At 39.1% G+C, this 23455-nt stretch overlaps 2 protein-coding genes across 3 annotated transcripts; one reads left to right on the top strand and one right to left on the bottom strand.

The window, feature by feature from the left end:
- Positions 1-166: 166 nt before the first annotated feature.
- LOC119741158 (probable gluconokinase) lies at positions 167-2589 on the bottom strand. Its single transcript, XM_038216860.1, has 5 exons — positions 2413-2589; positions 1715-1745; positions 1509-1595; positions 838-881; positions 167-547 (listed from the first exon to the last, which is right to left on the bottom strand). The coding sequence occupies exons 1-5, from the start codon at positions 2451-2453 to the stop codon at positions 169-171; spliced, it is 582 nt and encodes a 193-aa protein (XP_038072788.1). The 5' UTR covers positions 2454-2589; the 3' UTR covers positions 167-168.
- Positions 2590-2725: 136 nt separating this feature from the next.
- LOC119741157 (FERM domain-containing protein 5-like) lies at positions 2726-22816 on the top strand. Of its 2 annotated transcripts, XM_038216858.1 has the most exons (13): positions 2726-2933; positions 7628-7732; positions 8388-8430; positions 9044-9223; positions 10127-10250; positions 11179-11266; positions 12428-12580; positions 13438-13526; positions 15866-15901; positions 18822-18893; positions 19595-19663; positions 21395-21477; positions 21979-22816. In XM_038216858.1, exons 1-13 carry the CDS (start codon positions 2862-2864, stop codon positions 22566-22568), a joined length of 1704 nt encoding a protein of 567 aa, XP_038072786.1. In that variant the 5' UTR covers positions 2726-2861; the 3' UTR covers positions 22569-22816. The 2 variants fall into 2 exon arrangements, with proteins under 2 accessions (XP_038072786.1, XP_038072787.1); XM_038216859.1 differs by lacking the exon at positions 15866-15901 and having other exon boundaries at positions 21979-22815.
- The last annotated feature ends 639 nt before the right edge of the window (positions 22817-23455 follow it).

Below are 23455 nucleotides of genomic sequence, written 5' to 3'. Positions count from 1 at the left end.
TTGCACGAACGCCCGTTCTGCTTGTTATTAACACACGGGCGTCGTGCGACCATATCCTTGCGCGTTCGATGAGCGTACGATTATCTCGAATGACACGTGACCCATATCATTGTGCGCGTGTGCAGTTGAAATACCGAACTGGCTTATTGATCTATAGAAAATCTCATTTCATAATTTCAGGCCATTGCTTTGTGCTGAGACAAAGTCCAAAATGTGTCTTACTATAACTTCAACCGGCTGGCAGATATCCTCAGTTAAAACCCTTATTCCTTCTTCGGGATGTGGTTCCTCGAGTGTCTTAAACTGGGAATCAAGTAACGACACTGGCATGAAGTGACTGTCCCGACCCGTCATTCTGGACAAAATGGCCTCCGCTGATCCCTTAAGATAGACAAAGATAATGCTGTCTTTTAAAGTTCCTGCATTGTCTGTTGTCCCTTCAGAACTGTTATGTCCTATTTCTGTCCGTCCTGTGCACAGGATTTCTCGATAGCTTCTTTTTAAAGCAGAGCAGGCTAGAATACCACTCTGGTTGTTAATCTTCCAGCTGTTAAAAAAAGGAAATGTGGAAAATTACAGTGGTTGCAAATATAAATCCAAAGCAGATGTTCTGTATCAACTATTGTCAGATGTGCTCTGTCTAAATGAATGGCACAACACACGTCTTTAGCACAATAATTTCCCAATTTGTGAATTGAAAATGGTAGAACGAAAGAGATTGCATTAATCTTGGCTATTTTTATTTTTATGACACTCCAACCCTCCCTTACCGCCAGCTAGCAAATTACCTACTCAATAATAAACATCTCCAAATTGATAGGAAAGTTCAAGGTTTACCTTCTTAGAATGTGGTGCAAGGTGAGAAGCCATCCATGTCGATCCTAGAAGGAAAACATTGTTCCTTGAATCATTTTGTCAACAAGTGACTACAACAAATCGGCAATCCTCTCTGATGACATCTTGATGACCTCTTGTTACAATGATACTGATACGAAACATTAATTTAATCTTTGCCATAATGGTCATGCAAACAAATAATGAGAAATTTATGAAACAAAATGTATCAATGCTATGGAATTTCAAGTCCCTGGATGTAAATTGTCCACTTGGCTCAAAGTTTCTGTATTTTGGCTTGTATTTTCTCAAAGAAAATCGTGCTGGCACAAGATAATTACTGTCATTGTGAGGTTGAATATTCCATTTTATAAGTTTATACACTGAGGTATGGGTCATTCTATAAATTTAGTGTCCAAAGTGTGACATTTTTCCTGTCCCTGTTACCTTGGTACTTTGTAATTTGCCATTCAGGTATCATTAAGAATGACTTGAAACATGTTTGTATTTGTTGGGTAGCTACAATTGTAGTTTGCTATTCATAATCACTCTTGAAGGATGACTGCATTAAGGAGTGCATCAGAATTATAAAATCATAGCTGTCAGATGTAACAGGGACAGGAAAAAGTGGGTCTTAAATTTAAAGAATGACCCCTATTGTAATGACAGTGTACCTCGTCATTCAGGGGAATTCCCTTTGCCATTTTTTGTTTGTTTGTCTTTGGGTGGTGGTCGTCTGCATCTACAAATGGCCAACCAGTCTGCAGTAAGGCACAAAATAACATAAATAGATGTATCACAGAAACATGCTTAGTAATTAAAGGCACAGTTTTGTAGAATTGTGGTTCTTTAACATAGGTTACAAAATATGAACTCGTACCTTTTCAGAAAGGCATCTGCCAACCGTGGATCTAGAATTGAAAAAAAATTAAATACAGTTTAGTTATTTGGACTCTGTTTTTGGCTGCATATTATGCAATGCATCTAGAGTTTGAGTCGTTTGTGTTCCTTCCTCCATGGTTATGTAGTGAGGTCCTCTTACATTTTGTACAGTAATCACGCTGAGGTTGCAGAACAGTGGTCAATATGCCCACTTCCGAAATTCAGGAAAGATACATGTACACACAACTCTCCAAGGTGTTTGAGACACACATCAAATTAAAGTTTATCTCATCATCTTTCATTTTCTGACCTGTCCATAGTCAAGCATGGCGGAAGGAAAACAGAGGGTCGAGCAAGCACTTGCACAAGTAAAGTGTCCTCACTGTGAATGTAGAGAGGGTCGTTATATTTAAATTAAGTGACAATTTTGTTACTTCTGTTTATCACAGACAGAGGAAGAATTAGACCAGCTGTCGATCCACATTATATCACACGTCATTTCACCACCACTGGTGTTCTTACACAATTGCTACAGTGACAATGATCTCCAATACAAGGCCAGATATATACTGAACTGAACTGTGTGTTTAAAATTTTAAATACATCATAAATAAAGTCCCTTCTCTAAATCCAAGCATTTTTAACAAGTAACATGTCTAACAATGATACAAAATTACATTATAAATACAAAATTACTTTCCGCTTCCACAGACACCCATCAACACTACAATTGCCATTCTTCTGCATCAAGTTTTTAAATAGAAATTGAAAAGAAAATTTTACTGAAGCCTTTTTAGAAAAAAGTAAATTAGGCCTAAGTATTTTCTCTCTTATTTTGGCATTATGAAATATGAGCACATGGGGGCGGTGTTTACTCCACTCAGACACCGTTCGTAAATCACATGCAGCTTAAGTATGTACGCGCGTACCAACACAACCAACACCATACAATTATGTTCAAAGAAGGTTACATCGGGTTGCCGGTGTCCCGTTGACGTATATATTCTAGAAAACAAACGGGACTAAAAAGGGAATGGGGAATCGAGTAGATTAGGTGGGATTTTGATGCGGGGGTTTATGCTGTGAAAGAACCGCCGCTTTTCTGAAGATGTTTTGGTGTTTGTGTGCTAAAATGTGACACATCCATGGCGCGAGTATTCCAGTGCACAGTCAAGGTGCTTGATGACCAGGCGGAGGCGATTGTCGTCGATTTCAAGGTAGGTAGTTTGTCGTGTGTAAACCCCATGCCATGCCATGCAGCATCGGCCATCGCTCACACAAGTCATGCAGTCACACACTCGGTATCAGGGTATACGGTGACGGTCACGGTCTCGCAAAACGAAAATGTTACTTGTCAGTGACTGTGCATATCTACGGCAGGTGTAGAAACGGGGGAAAAGGGAGGGGGTGGGGGCACTTTTGTAGTATCAGTACTTAAGCTAGCTGGAGTTACCCAGCCCTGAGTTTTATCATTGGGTTGTCAATCTAGGGCTGGAGCGAGTTTTTCTCGTAACTTGTAGTATAGGCAAACATTTTTGGAAAATGTTCCATTTTGTCCCCGTTACACACTAATTGCAACTGCAACTCACCCCAAACTTGCCTGGAATAACCATTACACAGGTCCTTGAAGTAAAAAACGATCCACGATGAAGATTCAGCCTACAATTGCAGTGAAAACAGGAGGAATAACCGCTAACCTGACAACCTTGCTGGCATGGCCAGGACCGCAATTGGTTTGTGCACAAAAAAAATTGTGTACAATGAATGGCGGTCGATTAACAGGCACAGAGAGCGATCGCTGTCAACTACTCGGTTTTGCCGGCTGCGCTGGCTGTTGGCGCATGACGTCACGCGGAAGCGTAACACCCGATGACTGTTTCATGCACTATTGGTTGCGGTTCCAGTACCAAAGCTGTGATGCGAGTGGTAAACCTTATATTAGTGCATGAAACAGTCATCGGGTGTTACGCTTCCGCGTGACGTCATGCGCCAACAGCCAGCGCAGCTGGCAAAACCGAGTAGTTGACAGCGATCGCTCTCTGTGCCTGTTAATCGACCGCCATTCATTGTACACAATTTTTTTTGTGCACAAACCAATTGCGGTCCTGGCCAATCCAGCAAGGTTGTCAAGTTAGCGGTTATTCCTCCTGTTTTCACTGCAATTGTAGGCTGAATCTTCATCGTGGATCATTTTTTACTTCAAGGACCTGTGTAATGGTTATTCCAGGCAAGTTTGGGGTGAGTTGCAGTTGCAATTAGTGTGTAACGGGGACAAAGTTGAACATTTTCCAAAATTTTTTGCCTATACTACAAGTTACGAGAAAAACTCGCTCCAGCCCTAGATGACAACCCAATGATAAAACTCAGGGCTGGGTAACTCCAGCTATACTTAAGCCTAGTATATGGCAATCGTGTAGTGTAGCCTGGGGGCGTTGGGGCCCCTGTTTTGTTTCGATCAAATTGAGAGTCAAGCATGTCGACAAGAGTGTTTTTATTACTAGTATATTAGGCAGTGGAGCCGGAGACGGAGACGGCAAACCTTAAGTAAACGTTAGCTTGCCGGATATGCACTGAACATGTGCAGTTACTGTTTTTTTGTACTTGGACATTTTCCGGTGACAAAGCTCCATGCCATTGCCAACATTATCGTTGTAACTTTGTATTCACAAGATGGGAATCAGAGAGACATGTCAGACCATTTTACAATTTCGGACATTATTTCCCTTTAAAAAAAAATCCTCCAGAACCACAAATCTGAAAAAGAAAATGTAATACTCTGCAATAAAATGTTTGAGACATGTTAAAATAATAAAAGAAGAATATTCTTATCTTTTGGGGATGGGGAAAAAAGAAGAAGAAATGTCGCCAGCGGGGATCGGGATCGAACCCGGGTCTTCCCGCTCATGAGATCCATTGCTTGCTACACAAGAGTTGGTGGTAATTTAATATATCTTAATTTATAATTCAGCCCTATCTTAGAGAGTACAGCGCCCTCTGTTGATAAGGATTGCCGCCGGCAAACCTTTAGTAAACGTTAGCTTGCTGGGATTACCGCCGGCAAAATATCCACTATCTTTTTATTACTCAAAAATTACATTTTGAACCTAAAGCCTTTTAGTAAAGCAGACTTCACCGCAGCACACAGCACATGACACAGCAGGCTATTTTCTTATTTAATCGGGGTGTTTAGGCCGTGAGACACGTGAGAATGAAGGTTTACTTTTAGATTTGCGTCCACTGCCCGCACCTCCCCGCGGCAGTTGCACGAAAATTCATTATTTTGCAAAAGCTTTCATTAGTTAATTTAAAATAAATTATATTCTCAATATACAAATGACGGATTGGCCAATAGCACAAACCGATACTTTCCCTATTGGCCAATCATACCGGTAGTTTGCTCCGCGTGAGTGGTCAATGGTGCAAGTTCTGAATTGAAGGTTGCAGGCCAGTAAATCGGTCCAAAATCGCCTACACTGGCCAAATCACGATTTGCATGCCCTCAAATTCTTCGTTATTTGAGCATATTGTGGACCATGAACTTGAGGGTTTGTAAAAAATATGGGTGGAAGCCGTGCACAGGACTGTGAGCTTGTAGTTCCGTGCAATTTGGATGAAATTGGAGCCCTAACAGTGCTCTATTTTGGACTGGAGTGTATTTGTCGTTTTTCAAAATGGTGATGGGCTTCAGGACTATTTTAAGGGCTGATCATCTTCGGATGGAACTTTCTCCTAAAAGTCATCAGTTAACCCCCCAAAATTTAAAAGAAAATATGTGAAAGATGATGAAATTAGCTTTGATTTGATGTGTGTCTCGAATACCTTCCAAGGAGAGTTGTGAGTATTTTTCCTGAATTTTGGAAGTGGGGACATTTATCATTGGGTCTATGGCAGTTTATTTACTGGTCTGCAACCTGAATGATCGCTGGATCCATGCCAAAAACTCAGGCCCTGCAAAATCAACTGGTGCTAGACGCAATCTACATGTATCGTACGGTACATACATGTACATTTGCTTGTGGGGACGAAAGGCCTACTGGCTTAATTAGGCTGTGTGTCATAGTGTTGCTGTGGGGATCAATTGATGGATCTACAGAATATACACATACTGTGTACACATGTACATGCTTGTATATTTTTGTTGGATGTATTCCCTGTACTGTAAGGTATACATGTCATGTACATACATGTACATGTACATGTATGTATGTACATTATTGATTTTCTTTACACTTAAATTTAAACAGCTAGGCAGTCAACTAAATGAAGAAGAGAGAATTTCTTTACATGATCTGATACATGTCAGGTTACATTGTAAACAAAAGAATAAACAAATATCTTATTGGAAAAGATCAGAAATGAATTTCAAAAAAATGAAACCACTAGCGACTGATGATGATGATGATGATGTTTCTGTGCAGATAAGATGTACAACATGTACGTACACTGTACATTGTTTGTGCCAGCATGTTATGTACATGTACATGTATGTGTCCATAAACACGTACACAATGTATTGTGGAATCCACATGAACATGTATGTCCAAGAATACATGTACATGTCCAGTGTACATACATGTACATGATGTATGATACATGTACATGCTTTTAAAAAATGTAAATTAGAAGAAAAAAAATTAGTTTTTATAAAATGAAAACCATGAAATTTTGTTTATGGGCCTGTCATTGCTGTGTTTTATGTTCTTTGTGATGTATGGACCCTGCACTGTGTACCGGTAAATGAACTGTATTTTCCATACGGATCTGCCTAGCCATATAACCTTTATAGAAGAATGGTAGGAATCCCATTAGATGTCACATGGGAGATGATGGACAACTGTTTGTCTCTCTGCTCATCTTACATGTACATGTCCACACAAGTCAAGAGTCGATTCAAGGAGAGCCTAGAGTACATTGTACTTGCATGGAAACTGTCATGACTGTAGGCTCATAACATTGTATCATACATGTATGGGCACATAATAAATAGGGCCTTGGGCAAGCAATTGACTTCACTGGAGATTTTCATCTTCAAACTCAAAGATTCATCATGAAATATTTATTGACCCATTCAATTTGATGAAAAGTACTGTCATCAAAGATGTACCTGTACTGTTCATGCTATTTGAGTTTCACTGCAGATAAATTTAAAAATAAATTGCTATTTGTCTAGCGATACAAAAATTTATTCAGTTTTGAGTAAAACATAAAACGAAAAAAATCAGTTTAATTGTGGAATACTTACCTGAAGAAATTTGAAATATTTGCAGCTTTTTTTTTTAATAAAGCATTAAAAGTACATCGTTAACATATGAAATTGACATTGCTGCATTCTGCAAATTGTGTACATGTTGTATACAACTGTACATGTACATGGTTATCCAGGAATATATTGTGCCTAGCGCCGTTATTGTAAAATCATAGAATTAAATCACACTGCACTTACATGTATCTTGGTGCTCGATGACTAAATTTAGTACCAAGCTAAAAATATATATTTTTCCCCCATCATTGTACCGGGACGTATCTGATTTTTGTATGTGTTGTCATAGGGTTGTGTGATTTTTAAAATGTACATGTACATGTATGCTTAAGATCTGAGAACACGACAATTATGTGGCTTTATAATTTTGATGATAAACATGAACACGAACTCAACACAGACTACAGTTGTTTAAAATTTTGGGATATACATGTAATCCCAATACACATTTTTAAAAATTCATTGGAAGCACCTTTTTATATACATGTACAGATACTGTGTCAGATACTTGCATACTGTATCCAATGTTTATATTAAACACATAAAAAAAGAGGAAAATAGTGTTGGCAATAAAAAGTAGTTTTTTTTAAACAGCTGATTAAAGTACAATGTATTTTTAGTTTGACCTGCAAATTGTTGATTCTATTACAGAAAGATGCCAAGGGTCAGTACTTGCTTGATGAGGCCTGCAGCAGACAGAACCTGGCTGAGAAAGATTACTTTGGCCTTCGCTACATTGACGGAGAAAAGCAAAGGGTGAGAACAAATTGAAAATACATGTATGTACGTGAACATGTACATTGGGCATGCTCAATGGACATGTACTTGTTCAGAGTGTGATATTGTACACAAAACTGTTTAGACAAAAAATCCTAGCCACAGGCAATTTTGAGCTGCCCTTTCGTACTGGAATGTACTTACACTGCAAAATTTTTTTTTTACAAATGTGGTAAATGATCAGTAAATTGCCTAGTTTAAGGAGTGGAACAATATCTTAGATTTCATGATTTAACCATTAACCAGGTACATTTGTACATCTGACGTCTATGATTTTATAATTCTGATGAACTCCTTAATGCGGTCATCCTCCAAGAGTGATTATAAATAGCAAACCAAATAGAAAATTATTTTGAAGTCATTCTCAGTTGTACTTGAATGGTAAATTACAATGTTCAGAGGTAACTGGGACATAAGAAATGTCAGTATTATTAGGCTTCATAAGAAATATCCACATTTCATGGGCAATTTATTCAAAGGCCTAGATTTGTGTGTTTCTGGTCTAAAACTACATGTAAGTATATTTTAAAGCTTGTATGGTTTCAGGTCAAGAATACTTGTACAACTTTATCATGTACAACTACAAGTTCGCCTGTGTTTTGAAATGTTGTTTTCCGATTTTTGTTTTCAACAGCATTGGCTTGACCTGAAGAAAAGCATCGTGAAACAGCTCAGAGGTAAAGTACACTGGCATTGTAACTGTAAAGCGCTTTGAGATTGTTGATACGATGGAAAACATACATTGTTGATACATTTTTGGAAACAAGTTCAGTTTTTTTTTAAGCTAAACTAAAAAAATGTGTGATGGAGGGATTTTGTCTGTCAGTTTCTGTACAATCTTTATTAGTTCATCTCCTAAATACCCCGTGTGGGAGTTTATACAGGAGACCAGAAACACCGGGGCAAACCCCTTCTCTTAGCGATAAGTGTCACTGGGTTCTTTTACCTGCATTGGATTACACAACACGCGGGACCTACCGGTACTGCTTTACGTCCCATCCGAAGGACGAAGCAATAATGGTTAAGTGCCTTGCTCAAGGGCACAAGTGTCCCCCCCAGCGGGCTTGAACCCACGCCACTGTTGCCTCTGAAACACCAGAGCATGAGTCCGGTGTTCTTAATCGTTCTTAACATGTTCAATATACTAAAATGCATTCTTACTTAAAAATTAAATTGTGCATTTGTTTGCATAAAATTGATGGTGAGGGTTCAAATAGTCCAAGCCTTGTTTTGTGTCACATTTCACCCTCTTGTTTGATTTAAAATCCCATGTATCCAATCATCCTGCAGGCACTGGCCCACCCTACACAGTGGTGTTCCGTGTCAAGTACTACCCAGCCAATCCTGACGACCTGAAAGAAGAGATCACAAAGTACCAGCTATTCCTGCAACTCCAGAAGGATCTCTTGCATGGGAGGTTGACGTGTACCAGGGATGATGCTGCCATACTTGGATCCTACATTGTGCAATGTAAGAAACAATGACCAAGAATTTGACATATAAAGACTTCAGTTTTTTTTAGGGTTTTGTGTAGCTGGCAGAACAACATTCTATCAAGTGCCCATAGGGATTTACGAGTGTAGAGCAAAATTGGTCGGATATTTGTATTTGATTTTCATTTATAAAATCTTTTTTATTACAATGTCTCTTGTTTCCATTCATCAATAAAAGCTTTGTGTTCTCACCTATCCCATCTCAGACGAATAAGGCAGTGTGATTGGATTAACAATGGAATCAATCATTTTTAAGAAGAAAGGAAACAGTTTTTAGTTTCCTATGTCAACTTGTTCCTGATTTGAAATGTGATATTAAGTGTTACTTCCCAGACTATTTTTCACAGTAAAGGGTACTCCTTTATGTACATACCGTCTATTTAATTTAACTTCATGATGAATGAAAAAAAAAACACTACTTGCTACTATTTCATTCTGACTATAATTATGTGCAAATCCATATATTTTTTAGTAGAAAAAGTGTGATTCCCATTCAATGTATTTCAGGAAGAATCAACTAATTTCTGATTACATTTTCAAAGAAGACGGTGCTGATAACACTTTCTTAAATATTGGAGGTTTTTTGACAAGTAATTTTTGGGGAGAGGCAAGGCTTTTGCCAGCTTTTGAAATAGATGGAAGTCCACATTTGCCTTTAATTAAAAAACAGGGTTTTCAAGTTGCTGAAGTTCCATGCTTTGTCCTACATTTGCATTACAACTTTGGTCTAAAATAGCTAGAGGTCCAAAACAGCCTATAGGGCATCCAAACGACCCCAGACACCCCTCTGGCTAAACCCTGGGAAGGGGTGGTTGTGGGTAGGGAGGCCAAATGCTCAGAGGACATACAGGTACCCATAATTTTTCTTCTAAATTTGCAGCGAACCTTAGGGACTATGACCCAGAGGAACACTCACCGGGCTACGCGTCAGGCTTTCAGTTTGTGCCGAAACAAACCGAGAAACTGGAGGGACAGATTGAGGAACTGCACGAAAAGCATACCAGGTGAGAACTGTGAACATATGAAGTTGAAACAAAGGCAATCCGTGTTCTCCTCTGTGAAGAGGATTTTAAGAAATATCTTCGGGAAGAATTCCATACATGGCCATCACTAATTATTCGCTGCTGTGATCTACACGTATCAGCCATCAGAAAGCAATCACATGTCCTAAAAAGTCAAATTTAGCAGGGAATCTATTGTAAGCATTTACTGAGAAAACACTTGGAATTTGTCAGACCAGTCTCATAGGGTTTGTGCACAGGGTGTCAAATGATGTCCAGGTATGGAACTCTTTCCACATCTTAAGTATCAAATGACAATTAGGGTCTGGGCTTAGATGCTAACCTGAAATTAGGTACTGCATTAATTCCAATAATGCATACTTGAGAAATGTAGAGATGAACAGTGTATTCTGTCATAGCTTTCCTTCGTGAAGAAAAGAAAAAGATCCTATGTGTCCAATAGTAATGAAATTCAGGGCTTGGATGCTCATTTGAAATTCTTCTGTACTTCTACTAATGCTAAAAGTGCATACTTGAGAAAGGGTGAAGATGATCAATTTAGTTTTTGGAGAGATTTGACTGTTTGTAAAATCTTAAAAGTTTGTAGTGCTGATATTGTATGAGTCCTGTGCATAGCCATATTTATGACCACAACGGTACAATGTACATGTATGGCAGCATTAAAAATTACTACTCTGTTTATTGTTCTGTAATGAACAAAAGAAGTGAGTTATAAATGATGATGCTGATATTACATATAGTACATATTGTCATTGCAAATTCTCTCTATATTTGTATGATGGCATTTGCATTGATTTCCATATTAGGAGAAGAGAAAAACACCTACATGTATTGAAGAAAAAAAGAAAAGAAACTACTCCTGTTTTACAATGTATTAAATGTATCTAATTGTGATGGTTTTCTGTTGTAGGGGACTGAAGCCTAGCGATGCAGAGTTTGCCTTCATCAAGCATGCATTTAGTCTTGAGACTTATGGGATTGACCCTCATCCTGTCCGGGTAAGCTTCATAGTGTAAAGCTTGTTTGCAAACTAGCTGAATTAAATAATGCATCAACTGTTATACAAATAACGAATGCTTGTGAGTGCGATGGTAAGAATAATTTCATGAGGTGACAGATTGAATGTTCTATTCCACGAGGGGAAGCCGAGTGGAATAGAACATTCAATCTGTCACCGAATGAAATTATTCTTTCCATCGCACGAACGTAAAACATTCGTTATTTGTTTTATACAACACCTGAATAAATTCTCGTCATTTGATTGGTAAATTATAAACTACAATTTATTTTGATTTTAAAGATGTTGAACTACCCCTTCACGAAAATGTTTGAACCCAACGCTGTAGCGCTGGCTCTTTGGAACAATACGCGCTACGCTGAACGCGCACACCAGCATGCATTTTGCACGCAAATACCGCGTCATGGAACAAGCGCAAAGTGAAACGGTATAACGCATGGGTATAACGCATGGTCGCACCGTGCATTATACCGAATAATAATATGTCACGTGATCTACAATTCACCAATCAGATGACGGGGATTTATTCAGGTGTTGTATAAATGTATATAACATTAGTTTGTTCTTACATGTACATCCAGATGTGGGGTAGTAGGTCTACAGATCACATTAATTTCTTTGCTTTTGCTGCTCCAAGCCTAGTGTTCTGTATTGTTGTTCTGTATTGTTGTTCTGTATTGTTGTCCTTGTTTGTGATGGCTGAATAAATAATCATAATAACAATAACAATAACTGTTAAACGTAAGAAATTGTTGAATCTCTGCAATACTATTACCGTACATCCTTAACTCAGGATGACAAACAAATACATTGGCACAAACACCACAGCGCTTTGAGTCCTGCTGGCCAATATTGTTTCATGTATTTTTCTCCAATTTCATTAACAGCACTCAATTTACACTAACTTATTAATAACTCATTAGTCTGTGTCAAAGTGGTTATTGTGTACATTTCTACGTATGTATAATAAGGATTTTATCACGCAAGGTACCTTCCCACCATACATATAGATTAACATTTCATGCACGATTTTAAAGAATCTTTTGGACAAATTTATTTTACAAAATCTTGTCTCAATAGATTTAGTGATGTTTTAATGAGGGCAAGACCCGTGATATCTTTATTCTAATTTTGTTGACAGGATATCTATGGCACTGCTCTGCACATCTGCATGAACCATGCCGGTCTCTTGGTCTTCAGAGCCAACGCAGTGGTGGAGACATTCAAATGGGACGACATCCGGAAATTCAGCTACGAGGGACGGACATTCTTCATCCATGCTTTAGCAGGGGAGGTTAGGCTCAGAATGTTATTTGATGGCATTTTATGTGAAATTTTTAAAATTGTGATTATGAAATTGTGCCATGTATGCAAAGACTAGGAGTTTTCATGTACAATTAAATCTCTTTTATTGCATAATGGTTCAGTCCCCCCTGCTCTAATTCAAATCAACCCGATGCGTTTATAGTCTAAAGACCAGTTTATATTTCATGTGACTGCGATGGTAAGAACCAGTGTGTTGTCCCAAACTTTGCAGACAAATTCACCAAAGTTGCAGTGTGTTCAAGTCTTGCTATTCGCAGTGCGTAAACTTACGTATTGCCAAAATTTGAGTTTTTATGATAAATCAGACATAAGGCACTAACCTGCAATGCTTTTCCGGGATCATGGTGGGACATGTATGATTAAAATGTTATGCGTTAATTCCTTGACATGGTTCTACGATAAAAAAAATTATGAAAGCAAAGAAACTATACATGTACAATCTAAGCATGAAATGGCTAGCATATCTCAAGAGTAACCCTCCCTCTCTGGCTGGCAATTTCAACAAGGCCAGCCCAGCAGTCAAAATAAATCAAGTGACTGTTTTCAACAGTTGAGTGCTCGCTGCCTTCATAAAGCAGGATTGACTGGCTGTGATTGTTTGAAACCTGATATACAAATGTAGCTATACCTTGACTGTAGGAGATTGATAAGCCAGCTGTGCCTACCAGTCGCCTGCTTTTGTCTGTTGATGGAGTTTGACTAGTCACAGTGCCTACAAGAAATATGATCTGACTGTTGGTGACTAGCCTGTGTATTAAAGGCATGGCAGGGGAACAGGATTGAATTTTTGACTGTCTGTGGCTGTTCATATTCTTTTAATTGTAGAGACGAGTGAATCATGGCTTCAGGTTATTAACGTCCGCAGCTACCAAACATCTGTGGAAAAGTGCGCTAGACCACCAAGCTTTTTTCAAGTAAGTTCACACTTTTCAATCTGTGTATTCATTCGTTTTCTTGCTAGTAATCAAACTGTTTTGAAAATATGAACAACTGTTCAGTATTAAACAGTATGACAATAGGAAAGCATGTTTCACCTTTGCAGCAGCTTTCAATGTCAGTTTAAGAGGAAGATGGACCTAGCAATTTTATCGAGTCATTTGTCACGAAAATGACCAACCTCTGTGTAGTCTTAAAAGCAGATACAGACAAGTGTAGTTCAACCTTTGTGGTTCAATCTACATTTCATTCTCAGCCCTCCTGTTACAAATTACATTTCCATGTATGATAGAAACCAGTGCTATTCAACTGAAGTAAAATGAAGAAACTTCATTTTCACACCATATTTGGAGGGGGGGGGGGGGCTTGTTGTTTTGCTGAGCCCTTTTGTTTCTGTTACAATGCATATATCTTCAGTTCCACTGTCGGCAATAGACCCTATGTCAGCAAGTGAAAATGAAAGCCTTTTATTATCAGTAGTTCTTTAAACGCGTACTTCAATGGGTTTCTTAGAATACAGCGTTTCATGTTTGGAATGCGTACATGTAGACTTAAACAATGAAATGTTCCGAGTCAACTCGTACTATTGAGGTCACTGTATCAGGTGTCGGCATTGACTTTAATGTCTTGAAAGCTTACAATTGTGCTGGCATTGCGAACTTTCTCTCTGCAAAAATATAGGTATTTATACATGTGTATTCACATACATGTACAATCTAATTTGTGCAGTACTACATGTACAGTCCACTGTATGTACATGTACTTGTACTACTACTTGTACTTGTACTACTTTAAGTGCAGTGTGTATGCACATGTATTTACATACGTGTACGTACATGTAGTGTATAGCTAAGTCACTGTAGATGCTAACGAGCATGCATGTAATTGCATTCACTGTCAAAGCAATTGAACATGTAATACATTTGTAATGATCTCATACATGTACATGTAAGTCTACATGTAGAATGCATGCACCACCGACTTACATGTACCCTTGCTCTGAACATACAAATGTAGCTGGGACGTATACCACAAAATTGATATATAGTTTTGCATAAATTTCTAATTGAAGGTATTACCTTGCGTGACACAGTGTGTGTTTTTTTTTCAGAGAAGCCCCATGGTCATGATTGTGTTATTTTTTATATGTTTGTGTACATTTTATTGTGAAATGTAAGTTTTGTGATAGTTGAATAATTTCCCCCCTCCCCAAAAAAGGAAACATTCTGATGTTCTACAGGTACATGTACAAAGCAAAGGCTTAAAAACGTATGGAAAAATAATGTGATAATCTTAAGCTTATCAACAGCAATGCCCTACACAACACATAATTTGGAAAAAATACTCAAAATTTGAAAAATACTCAAATTACCATACGTGTACAGTGTACATGTACAAATGTATAACAAGAATTTGACTTTGCTCATGTTTGTAGTGGGGCTGATAGGGGAAATATTCGGGGGAATTGTGCCTTTGCTGATAGAAGCATGGCATTTGGCACACAGTCAGTGTACATTGTACATTTATGTATGTCTTAAGAAAGATACATTGGCTATTGGCTATAGGGCCATCACAGATTTGTCCTTTGAAAATAATATAGGCAGAATAAGGCAAAAAAAAAAAAAAAAGTCGGTCTCTGGTCAGCGCGCGCGTCGATTTTAATCATGCGCGTCAACCTTTTTTTTTTCTTCAAATTAACACGGAAGCTACAACAGCGCCCCCTATTGCTGCGCCTCCTCAAATTTTTGTACCAAGGAGCACCAAGGAATGGGGAAATTGCACCAAGGCAAATGATAAAGGGCACCAAGGCAAATTATGGAGGACACCAATGTATAATGAGGACACAAAAAAGCAAAATAGTACCCACCTTGTCTGTACAATACAAGCTTGAAAAAAAAAAAAGCCACAAAAAAACAAAAAAAAATGTGTCGTCGCATCAATTCCGGAACTTCGGTCTGACCAGAGACCGACTATTTTTTTGGTGGCCTAACAAGTAATTTTCAAAATGGCTGCCATTGCTTGTTATTCTACCAATATTTTTTTAAAGGACAAATCTGCGATTGCCCTAGCTAAATATCTTTCTTAGGAAACTCTGACTGTGTGCCAAATGCTATAGCTTGTATCATCAAAGGCGCAACTCATCACCTATCTGCCGTAGGATAGGGGGGGGGGGGGGGGGTTCAAACTATATGTATCTGTACATTCCCATTGTAATGTGCATTTTTTGTTATAGAAATTACATTTTACATGTATAGATTGTTTTGTAGTGTTCCTAGTGATTAAACCACTGCTGTCCTGTTCCCATTTCTACCCATAGCCCCAGCAGTCATCGGCGTAGATCTTCACTATTAGGGTAAAACTAATGCATGTATTATTGCACACAGATCGCACGCCACATGTTTCATTGTTGTTTGCTTGTCATTCCCATTTGTTTTCTCTTCCTTCTTTCCATTTGAATTTCTATTTGGTCTTTTGCAAAATACAAGTTGACTCTCGTTAATACAAATTCAGGCAGACCTAACCAAAATGTTTATCACATGTACACGTACATACAGGTGTATGTATGTGTATGTGAATTTTGTGTTTAGAGGAGCGCGGTTCCCATTCATTATGTCCATAAATGCACAGTTGGAACCAAGGCTTTACATGTACAATGTATGTTCACTATGGACTCGGGGCGCGAACAGTAGAGGGCCCTTTACGACCGCTTCGAGAGCGCAGTGGATGAGATGCACCGCGTGCGCGTACTGGTTCACACGCGCGTATAGCGCGAAGTACGCATGACTCATTTTATTCTGAATGTGCACAAAGCCATGGCGTCTTTGCGTGAGCGCCAGGCGCCGTCAGCAATGCATTTGAATGACACTCCCAGTGGTCTCCCCCAACTCTCCCTATGTAACCATTGAGGGGGTACTTGTGCACAGAGCCTATAATCAGAATCTTGTAGTAACCAAATTTGTAATAACGAGAGTCGACTGTGCAGTTTGGATTATGTATCTGGTGTGTTGCATGTCATGTACAATGTTTGTGGAGCACTTTGCAAGTTTATTACTGTTTTATAATTATTTTTTATGTCTTGATAACAAGCATATTATGGGTGACAAGATTGCAAATTTGACAGAACAGGAATGAGAAAGAAAAGAACAAACTTGTATCATGAATTGTTTCATAATTTTTTTTTTATCAGAACAGGTAAAACAAGGTAAAAGGTTTTTGTCCATGCACGGTACATTTCATAACTCCCTTGTAATACCTTGCCCATCACTTTTTGAGAAAGTTTATTAACCCTAACTCCCTAGCCTCTCTTGCCCAGAAGCGGCCTGAATACTCCAATATCCTCCAATGGCAAAGAGTTCAATATCTTCCAATGACAAAGAATTCAATATCTTCCAATGACAAAGAGTTACACAATTCTAAGGCTCTCTGCTTCCTCTCACCCATACACTCTAGCTGTGTGCCGAGATGTAGAACAAAGAGCTACTCTAATAGCTTTTCCCACATTCTGTATCTCTTTGGAACTGCTTGCCTAGTGGCTGTTTCCCTCCATTCTATGATCCAGCCTGTTTTATGAGGAATATCAATTCCTACCTCCAGCTTTCCTGATTATTATTTTTCTTTTCATATTTTTCTTCTTTCTAGCTCTTTGCCAAGAGTGGTTTTATAGCCTTGCTTGGGGCGATTTTGCCAAAAAAAAAAAAAAGCCTCTGAATCCTTCAAAATCATCCACTTTTTGTTGCTGGAGGCCTCTACCTGGATCTTTCAAAATTCTCCACTGGGTTTGCTGGGATGTTATTACAGAATCAGATTTCATTGCTCTTATGAGTTCATTAGCCTGTATACATGTAACTCCTCCATTGTTGTCCTGTATTGTCATGATTGTGGATTGGCAATACCGAGGCCTATTTAGTTGGAGTAAAAAGGCTGTGCTATTAGCAATGGTACATTGTACATGTTCATACATCTACATGTATGCTGGATGCCTGCCCAAGCATCTATGCATAAAACAAGTACATATGTAACAGCTTGAATCCTCCAAAACCTTTTTTTTTTGGGTGGGGGGGAACTAACCAGAGCCTTAATCCTCCAATTTCACCCAGCCTCAGTTGGGGACTGCTTTTAAACCTGGATCATCCATTATCCGCCAGAGGCAAAATCCTGTTACCGTACATGTATGCAAAATCCTCCAGTGTTTCGATTTGCAATGGCCCCTTAATCCCTCGAAATCCTTCGAAATCCTTCATTATGCAAAGTGGATTTTGAAGGGATTGGGAAGGTTACGGTTAAATTTAGGCACAATTACAGATGCATCCTAGTTGATACCCCCCCCCCCCCATTTCCTCCCCTTCCAAACTTTTGCTCCTCCCGTTCCCTGTATAAAGCAAATCATGACTTCCTTTCAAGCCTTTTACAGTTTTTACAATATTCAGAAAACTGAGTATTGAACAGCTTTCTACAAACTTTTTGCAATCAATGAAAAGATTTTTTTTTTGCATCTTGCAAATAACTGTGATAACTCGAAATGTACACACTGCGTGTACCTGCAGATGTATGACAAACAGCAACTGATTTTGATCATTGTTCACAAATCCGTTTATAAACATTTCAGATTCGGTTGCTGGCCTTTTTCAAACAAGAAGTTATACATGTATACATCCTGTGCATAAGCGTTCATAAACACTTTTAAAAACAGACATGGCTGCCAAAAACAGACATTATTTTCTTGAAGGCGCATGCCCCCTTCTTTAAACTCTTGCCTCCTTGCCTCCACAGTTCTTGAGACATGAGGAAACTCCTTGATTGAAAAACCTTGTTTTGTCATTGCAACTTTGCATGTGATTAAAGATGTATGCCCTGTGCTCTTCAAAAAATGGATTTTGTCAAGAAACCAATTTTCAATTTGTATGTTTTTTTAAAATAAAAAATCTACTGTATTCCGATTTTGGGCGTCTGCAGCCCTCTGACGTATGAAAAAGGGGCTTTCATTTTGCGCACAAGTTAACCCACCCCGCGAGAGCCGAATTATTTTCTGGCAGCCAATAATTCAAATTTTGGGAGGAAATAATTAAATAACTAAACGTCGGAGAATTTCTTTTCATTTGATGTCTCATTCAAGAGTTAATAACTTTTATATTGCTAGGAAAATCGCAACGGGAAAGCAAATCTACTTTTTGAGGTGAAGCTCTAAAATAGCACGGGGAATGTATCTTTAAACCTTTAACTAAGTTCCTGTCATATCTGTCACATAACGGGATAACCATATTTTCTGTTCCCAGATTCAGGCGGGCCAGCGATGTCACCACCCACAGCTCAGGTGGCTTCTTCAGAGGAAGTCGATTTAGATTCAGGTAAAAATGAATAAAAAGGCAGGGTTATCATATTTTCCCATATTTTTATGGGCAAGCATTCTGTAATGTTTTTGTTTTTTTGGAGGGTGGGTGGGGTTCAAAACATTTGCATTCTTACTTCCTGTTTTGATTCGAGTTTGCTAAATTGGAGATTGTTTACTTAAATCCATTGTTGACAACTTCTTGTCCCATTAGGGAGGTTGTGCAAATAATTTGTTGGATTATGTTTTATCAGTCACAGACAGTCACAAATTTATTTCACTTCCCTTGCCATGTGTTTGAATTCAGGCTTGTAATAAACAGTCGAATCACATTTGTGTAAACACTGTGACTAGTCAAATTCCATCAACTGACAAAAGAGGTAACTGGTAGGTACAGCTGGCATATCAATCACCTCCAGTCAAAGCATGGCTATATCAAATTGAGGGAATTCTTAATTGTTAAAAACAGTCACTTGATTGATTTTGACTGCTGTGATGGCAAAGCTGAAATTGCCAGCCAGAGAGGGAGGGTTTTAAATGAATGCCTGCAGATGTCAATATGTACATGTAACAACTATGAATGCGACAACCTATATGGGATATGTTGTGTAATATATTCACAAACTGTAAATTGAAAGACAACCTCCCACAATTAAATTGAAAATGTTAAGAGTACTGTGTGGAATTGCTCATTTAAGTTCCATCACCATTTTCTTCCAGTGGTCGTACACAGCGTGAAGTTCTTGAGAAGAGTGCTAGCTTGAGCAGAGAGGAGCCTAGTTTTGCAAGGTAAGATCTCTTCCAGTAACATTCGAGACTTGCATTTAAAGTTGCATTCCATGTGATATTTTCGAGTTTCATCCCCCCAAAATAGATTTCTTTTCAAAATCGCTACTTTTCTGGCAATAAAAAAGTCATTCCCTTAAATGAGACCCCCCCAAAAAATTGTCCCACATTAAAGTTTATTTATTGACTTATTACCTGCGAATTCCGAAATACTTCACGGCCTGACAATAATTCTGTTCTTGCAGGGTAGTCTGGTTCCCACCCCACAATCAGTATCAATAATGTACAGACAGAGATCGAACCAGTCTGCTCGTAAGGCGGACATGTTTGCAGGGGTTTCCCTTAACTTTTTCCTTTACTGGCCGGCCGGGCCAGTAAACCAGAGCTTTCACTGGCCCGCAACCTTTTTCACTAGCCCACATGTTTTAGTAGTAACTTTCAATCAAATCACCATAAGCATTTTTGATAACATTTTTGATAATAAATTATGCAATATGAATACAATCGGCAATTATCTTAATCATGTACATAATATTGCATGTAGTTCCTTTTTAAGTGATGTCAATGTTTCTTTAATCGTCCATGCTTTAACATAGAGCAAGGCTTTAATTAACAGGAATCAAATAGGGGGAGAAGTTATAATCAAAATGTATGCAGTGTCCTTCGTTCCGAACTTAAGGCTTTAGGTGTTCTATTTCCGACATGTTTTGATAAAACACGAACTAAAAAAGCGTTATCTTGAGGAACAAGAAAACATTGCACACAGTCGTGGTATTAATGGGAGTTTACCAAGTTAGTAACTGAACTGTTTTAACTTGTTTGAAAATGAGTGAGAAGGCCAGTATTTTCAAAAAAACATCTTTCGTGCGCGCCATGCATTCCTAGCGAAGAATGGTGCAATCAGCGTGCCTAGCCAAGAAGCGCTGCGGGCAGGCGACCCACGAACTTACGCTGGTCACGTCAATCCATAACGTTTTCCGGAGCACGGTCCACTTTACATTCACTAGTCTTTACATTCAAAATAGGCCCCTCGAATCTCATATTGTCATCATCTTTTCGGTACATTCGCTTGATAGTGTTCAAGAAATCATCCCAAGAATCCGTTCGGGCACAAGTTTTGGCAGTGAAACTGTCATGAAAGTTTTCTCCTCACCACGTTGTATGATACGAATACGATGTTAACGTACGTACGTGATTTACTTCGTCTGCAGTCCACACGGTACGGACGTGCGCTGCATGTGTGCATAATGTGTAATGGCATACACGTCGATTCGCCTCATGTTCGTCGTTGGGATTTCAATGCACAGCGCACTGCGAATATACATGGAGTGATACGAATTCGAACTACCGATGTTTTTATTTCGGTCGGCGTGGCAAAAGTATTCATGTGTTGTATCACAAATAACTTTTTATTTTGATTGATTGAAAAATACTGTAGGGAAAACTTCGTTATTTTTATTTTTTTTAACAGTTTTTTGACTCGCCCGTCGGACTACTGAGAGAAGGGTTTTGACTCGCCCGCTGCTGTTTTCACTCGCATTTGGCGAGCGGGCGACCGCTGAGGAAAACCCCTGGTTTGGGACCCCCAAAAAACATTTTATTTTCAGATGGTTGCAGACACCCAAAAGAGGAAAAACATGGGGGGGGGGGGTTGAATAAAACAACCCCACCATGCCCACTGATGAACTACATTTGTACATGTATACGGCAATATTTTTGTGACTTATTTTTCAGGAGTCCACCTCTGATCAGACCACGCAGGGCCCAATCCTTCAGGGACACAGCACTTCATCCACCAACTGAGATCACATTTGATGGTCAGTTTGTTTTATTCTGTTGGCTTTTGCTTAATTTTAGGCTATTAATTGATTTTCACAGGGGGGGGGGGTTGGAACTGGGGGACTGATCTAGCTTTTGAAAGACAACCTAGCGAAAATTGCTCAGATGTTTGTCTTGAAAATTATTTTTTGAAATTTAGTAGTGTGATTTGTAAACTTCCATACATGCATGGCCCATCAAATAACAAGTTATGCTGTGCATGCACACAGCGGCTGCAATTTCTATGAACATGTTTAAGATGGTAGAGTAAGTGCTTCATCACTGATATTCTCAGCTTTAAGTTAAAGAGGCAAAGGGGATGAAATTTCAGTTTCAGATGGAGAAGAGGACTAAATAACGACTGAGGAAACATGCATGGTAGGGTAAAGAGCAAACTCCACATCTTATTAGAGTGTCTTGGAGTATTCACACACAGATTGTAAAGAGTAATCTGATTTTAAAAGAACCACTGCGTCTATCCCTTTCTCTATTGATTGCAGGTTTTACCCAGCTCTCAGGCTCCGACCACTCCACTCCCATCAAGATTACTGAGCCCTTCATGCCCTACGCCCCGGCGCCTGCCGAAAGCACCGATGACTCGGACATCCATGCCGACAGTGAGGACTTCGTGGACAATGCCACGCCCGTCATCGAAGAAGAGGAGCCCATCGAAGAGCAGATTGAAGAAGAGACGGAACAAGCAGTGATGAGCGAGCAGGTTGTGCCGGATCAGGATCTGTCGAGTAATCACGTCGAGGAGATACAGATTAACGCCATTAAGCCAGAACCAGACAAGCCACGGCGGTCTAGATCCTGGATGCTCGTCAAACTCACCCTCTCTTGCTTGGTCATCGTGTTAACCCTCACAGCCGTTGCACTTGTAATCCTTTATGAGACTGATCACATCCCTACCCTGGATCCCCTCCGACAAAATCAATCCGTAAGAGAATTCCGGGAGGCTTATTACGTCCCCGTGCGTGCCTGGGTAGAGGGTGGTCTGGAACAGATCGGAATGGCGTACCAGCAGCTGCCATCCATTGAGGAGTTGAAAGATAAAGTCGGTATCCACACAGGCACCAGGGGAGTCTGATCGGTCCAGTGACTGTCAGTGTTGTAGAGTACGTCACTAATGCATCACCAGTCTCATCACAAGTAAATCATCAATTCACAAGTCCAGTCACAAGTCACTGGGGATGAACAATAACAAAGGAATTTTCTTTGTCACTCTTCATTTGAGGAGATTGTGATGACTTGAGATTGACCTGAGATGGAAATGTGAAGGCTTGTGAGGACTTGTCATGGACTTGCAATTGACTTGTGAGGACTTGTGATGGACTTGTGAGGACTTGTGATGGACTTGTGATGGACTTGTGCGGACTTGTGATGAACTTGCAATTGACTTGTGAGGACTTGCAATTGACTTGTGAGGACTTGTGATGGACTTGTGATGGAATTGTGAGGAATTGTGCGGACTTGTGATGGTCTTGACTACAACATGTCGACTGCAGACTCGCTCAGAACAGGCCAGTGATGGTGGCAACATTTTTTAGTATCCATGAACCACCGTATGAACAAGAGGAGTGTGTCAATTCACTACGGAGCACAGGCATTGATTAAGTCTCAAGTTGGGTTTTTTTATGATCAGGTAGTGTGGAGGACTATGTAGGAATTGAAGACTAGAATTTTAGAATAGTGGTTGAGAAGTGGTTGAGAAGTTTGTATATTAAGCACTCATTCAGGGTGGTATGAAATCAGCGAGATCAATTTCAAATGACAGTATATACATTACGTGTATTGTATAAAATAATTTATGTTAATAATTATGAACCAAATTCATAGATTGTTCACTCACCTGCCAAACATATATTATTGTGCTAGTATTCACTGAATATGACTTTTGATAAAAGCTAAAAATTGAACATTTTGGGGAAGAGTAAGTGCTCAGATTATGAAATAATCGTGCATTTCATATGTCAC

Source organism: Patiria miniata, unplaced genomic scaffold, assembly GCF_015706575.1.
Source record: "Patiria miniata isolate m_02_andy unplaced genomic scaffold, ASM1570657v1 HiC_scaffold_5, whole genome shotgun sequence".
Lineage (NCBI taxonomy): Eukaryota > Metazoa > Echinodermata > Asteroidea > Valvatida > Asterinidae > Patiria > Patiria miniata.
Note: the sequence above shows the minus strand (reverse complement) of the source record. Positions and strands in the feature narration are given on the sequence as shown.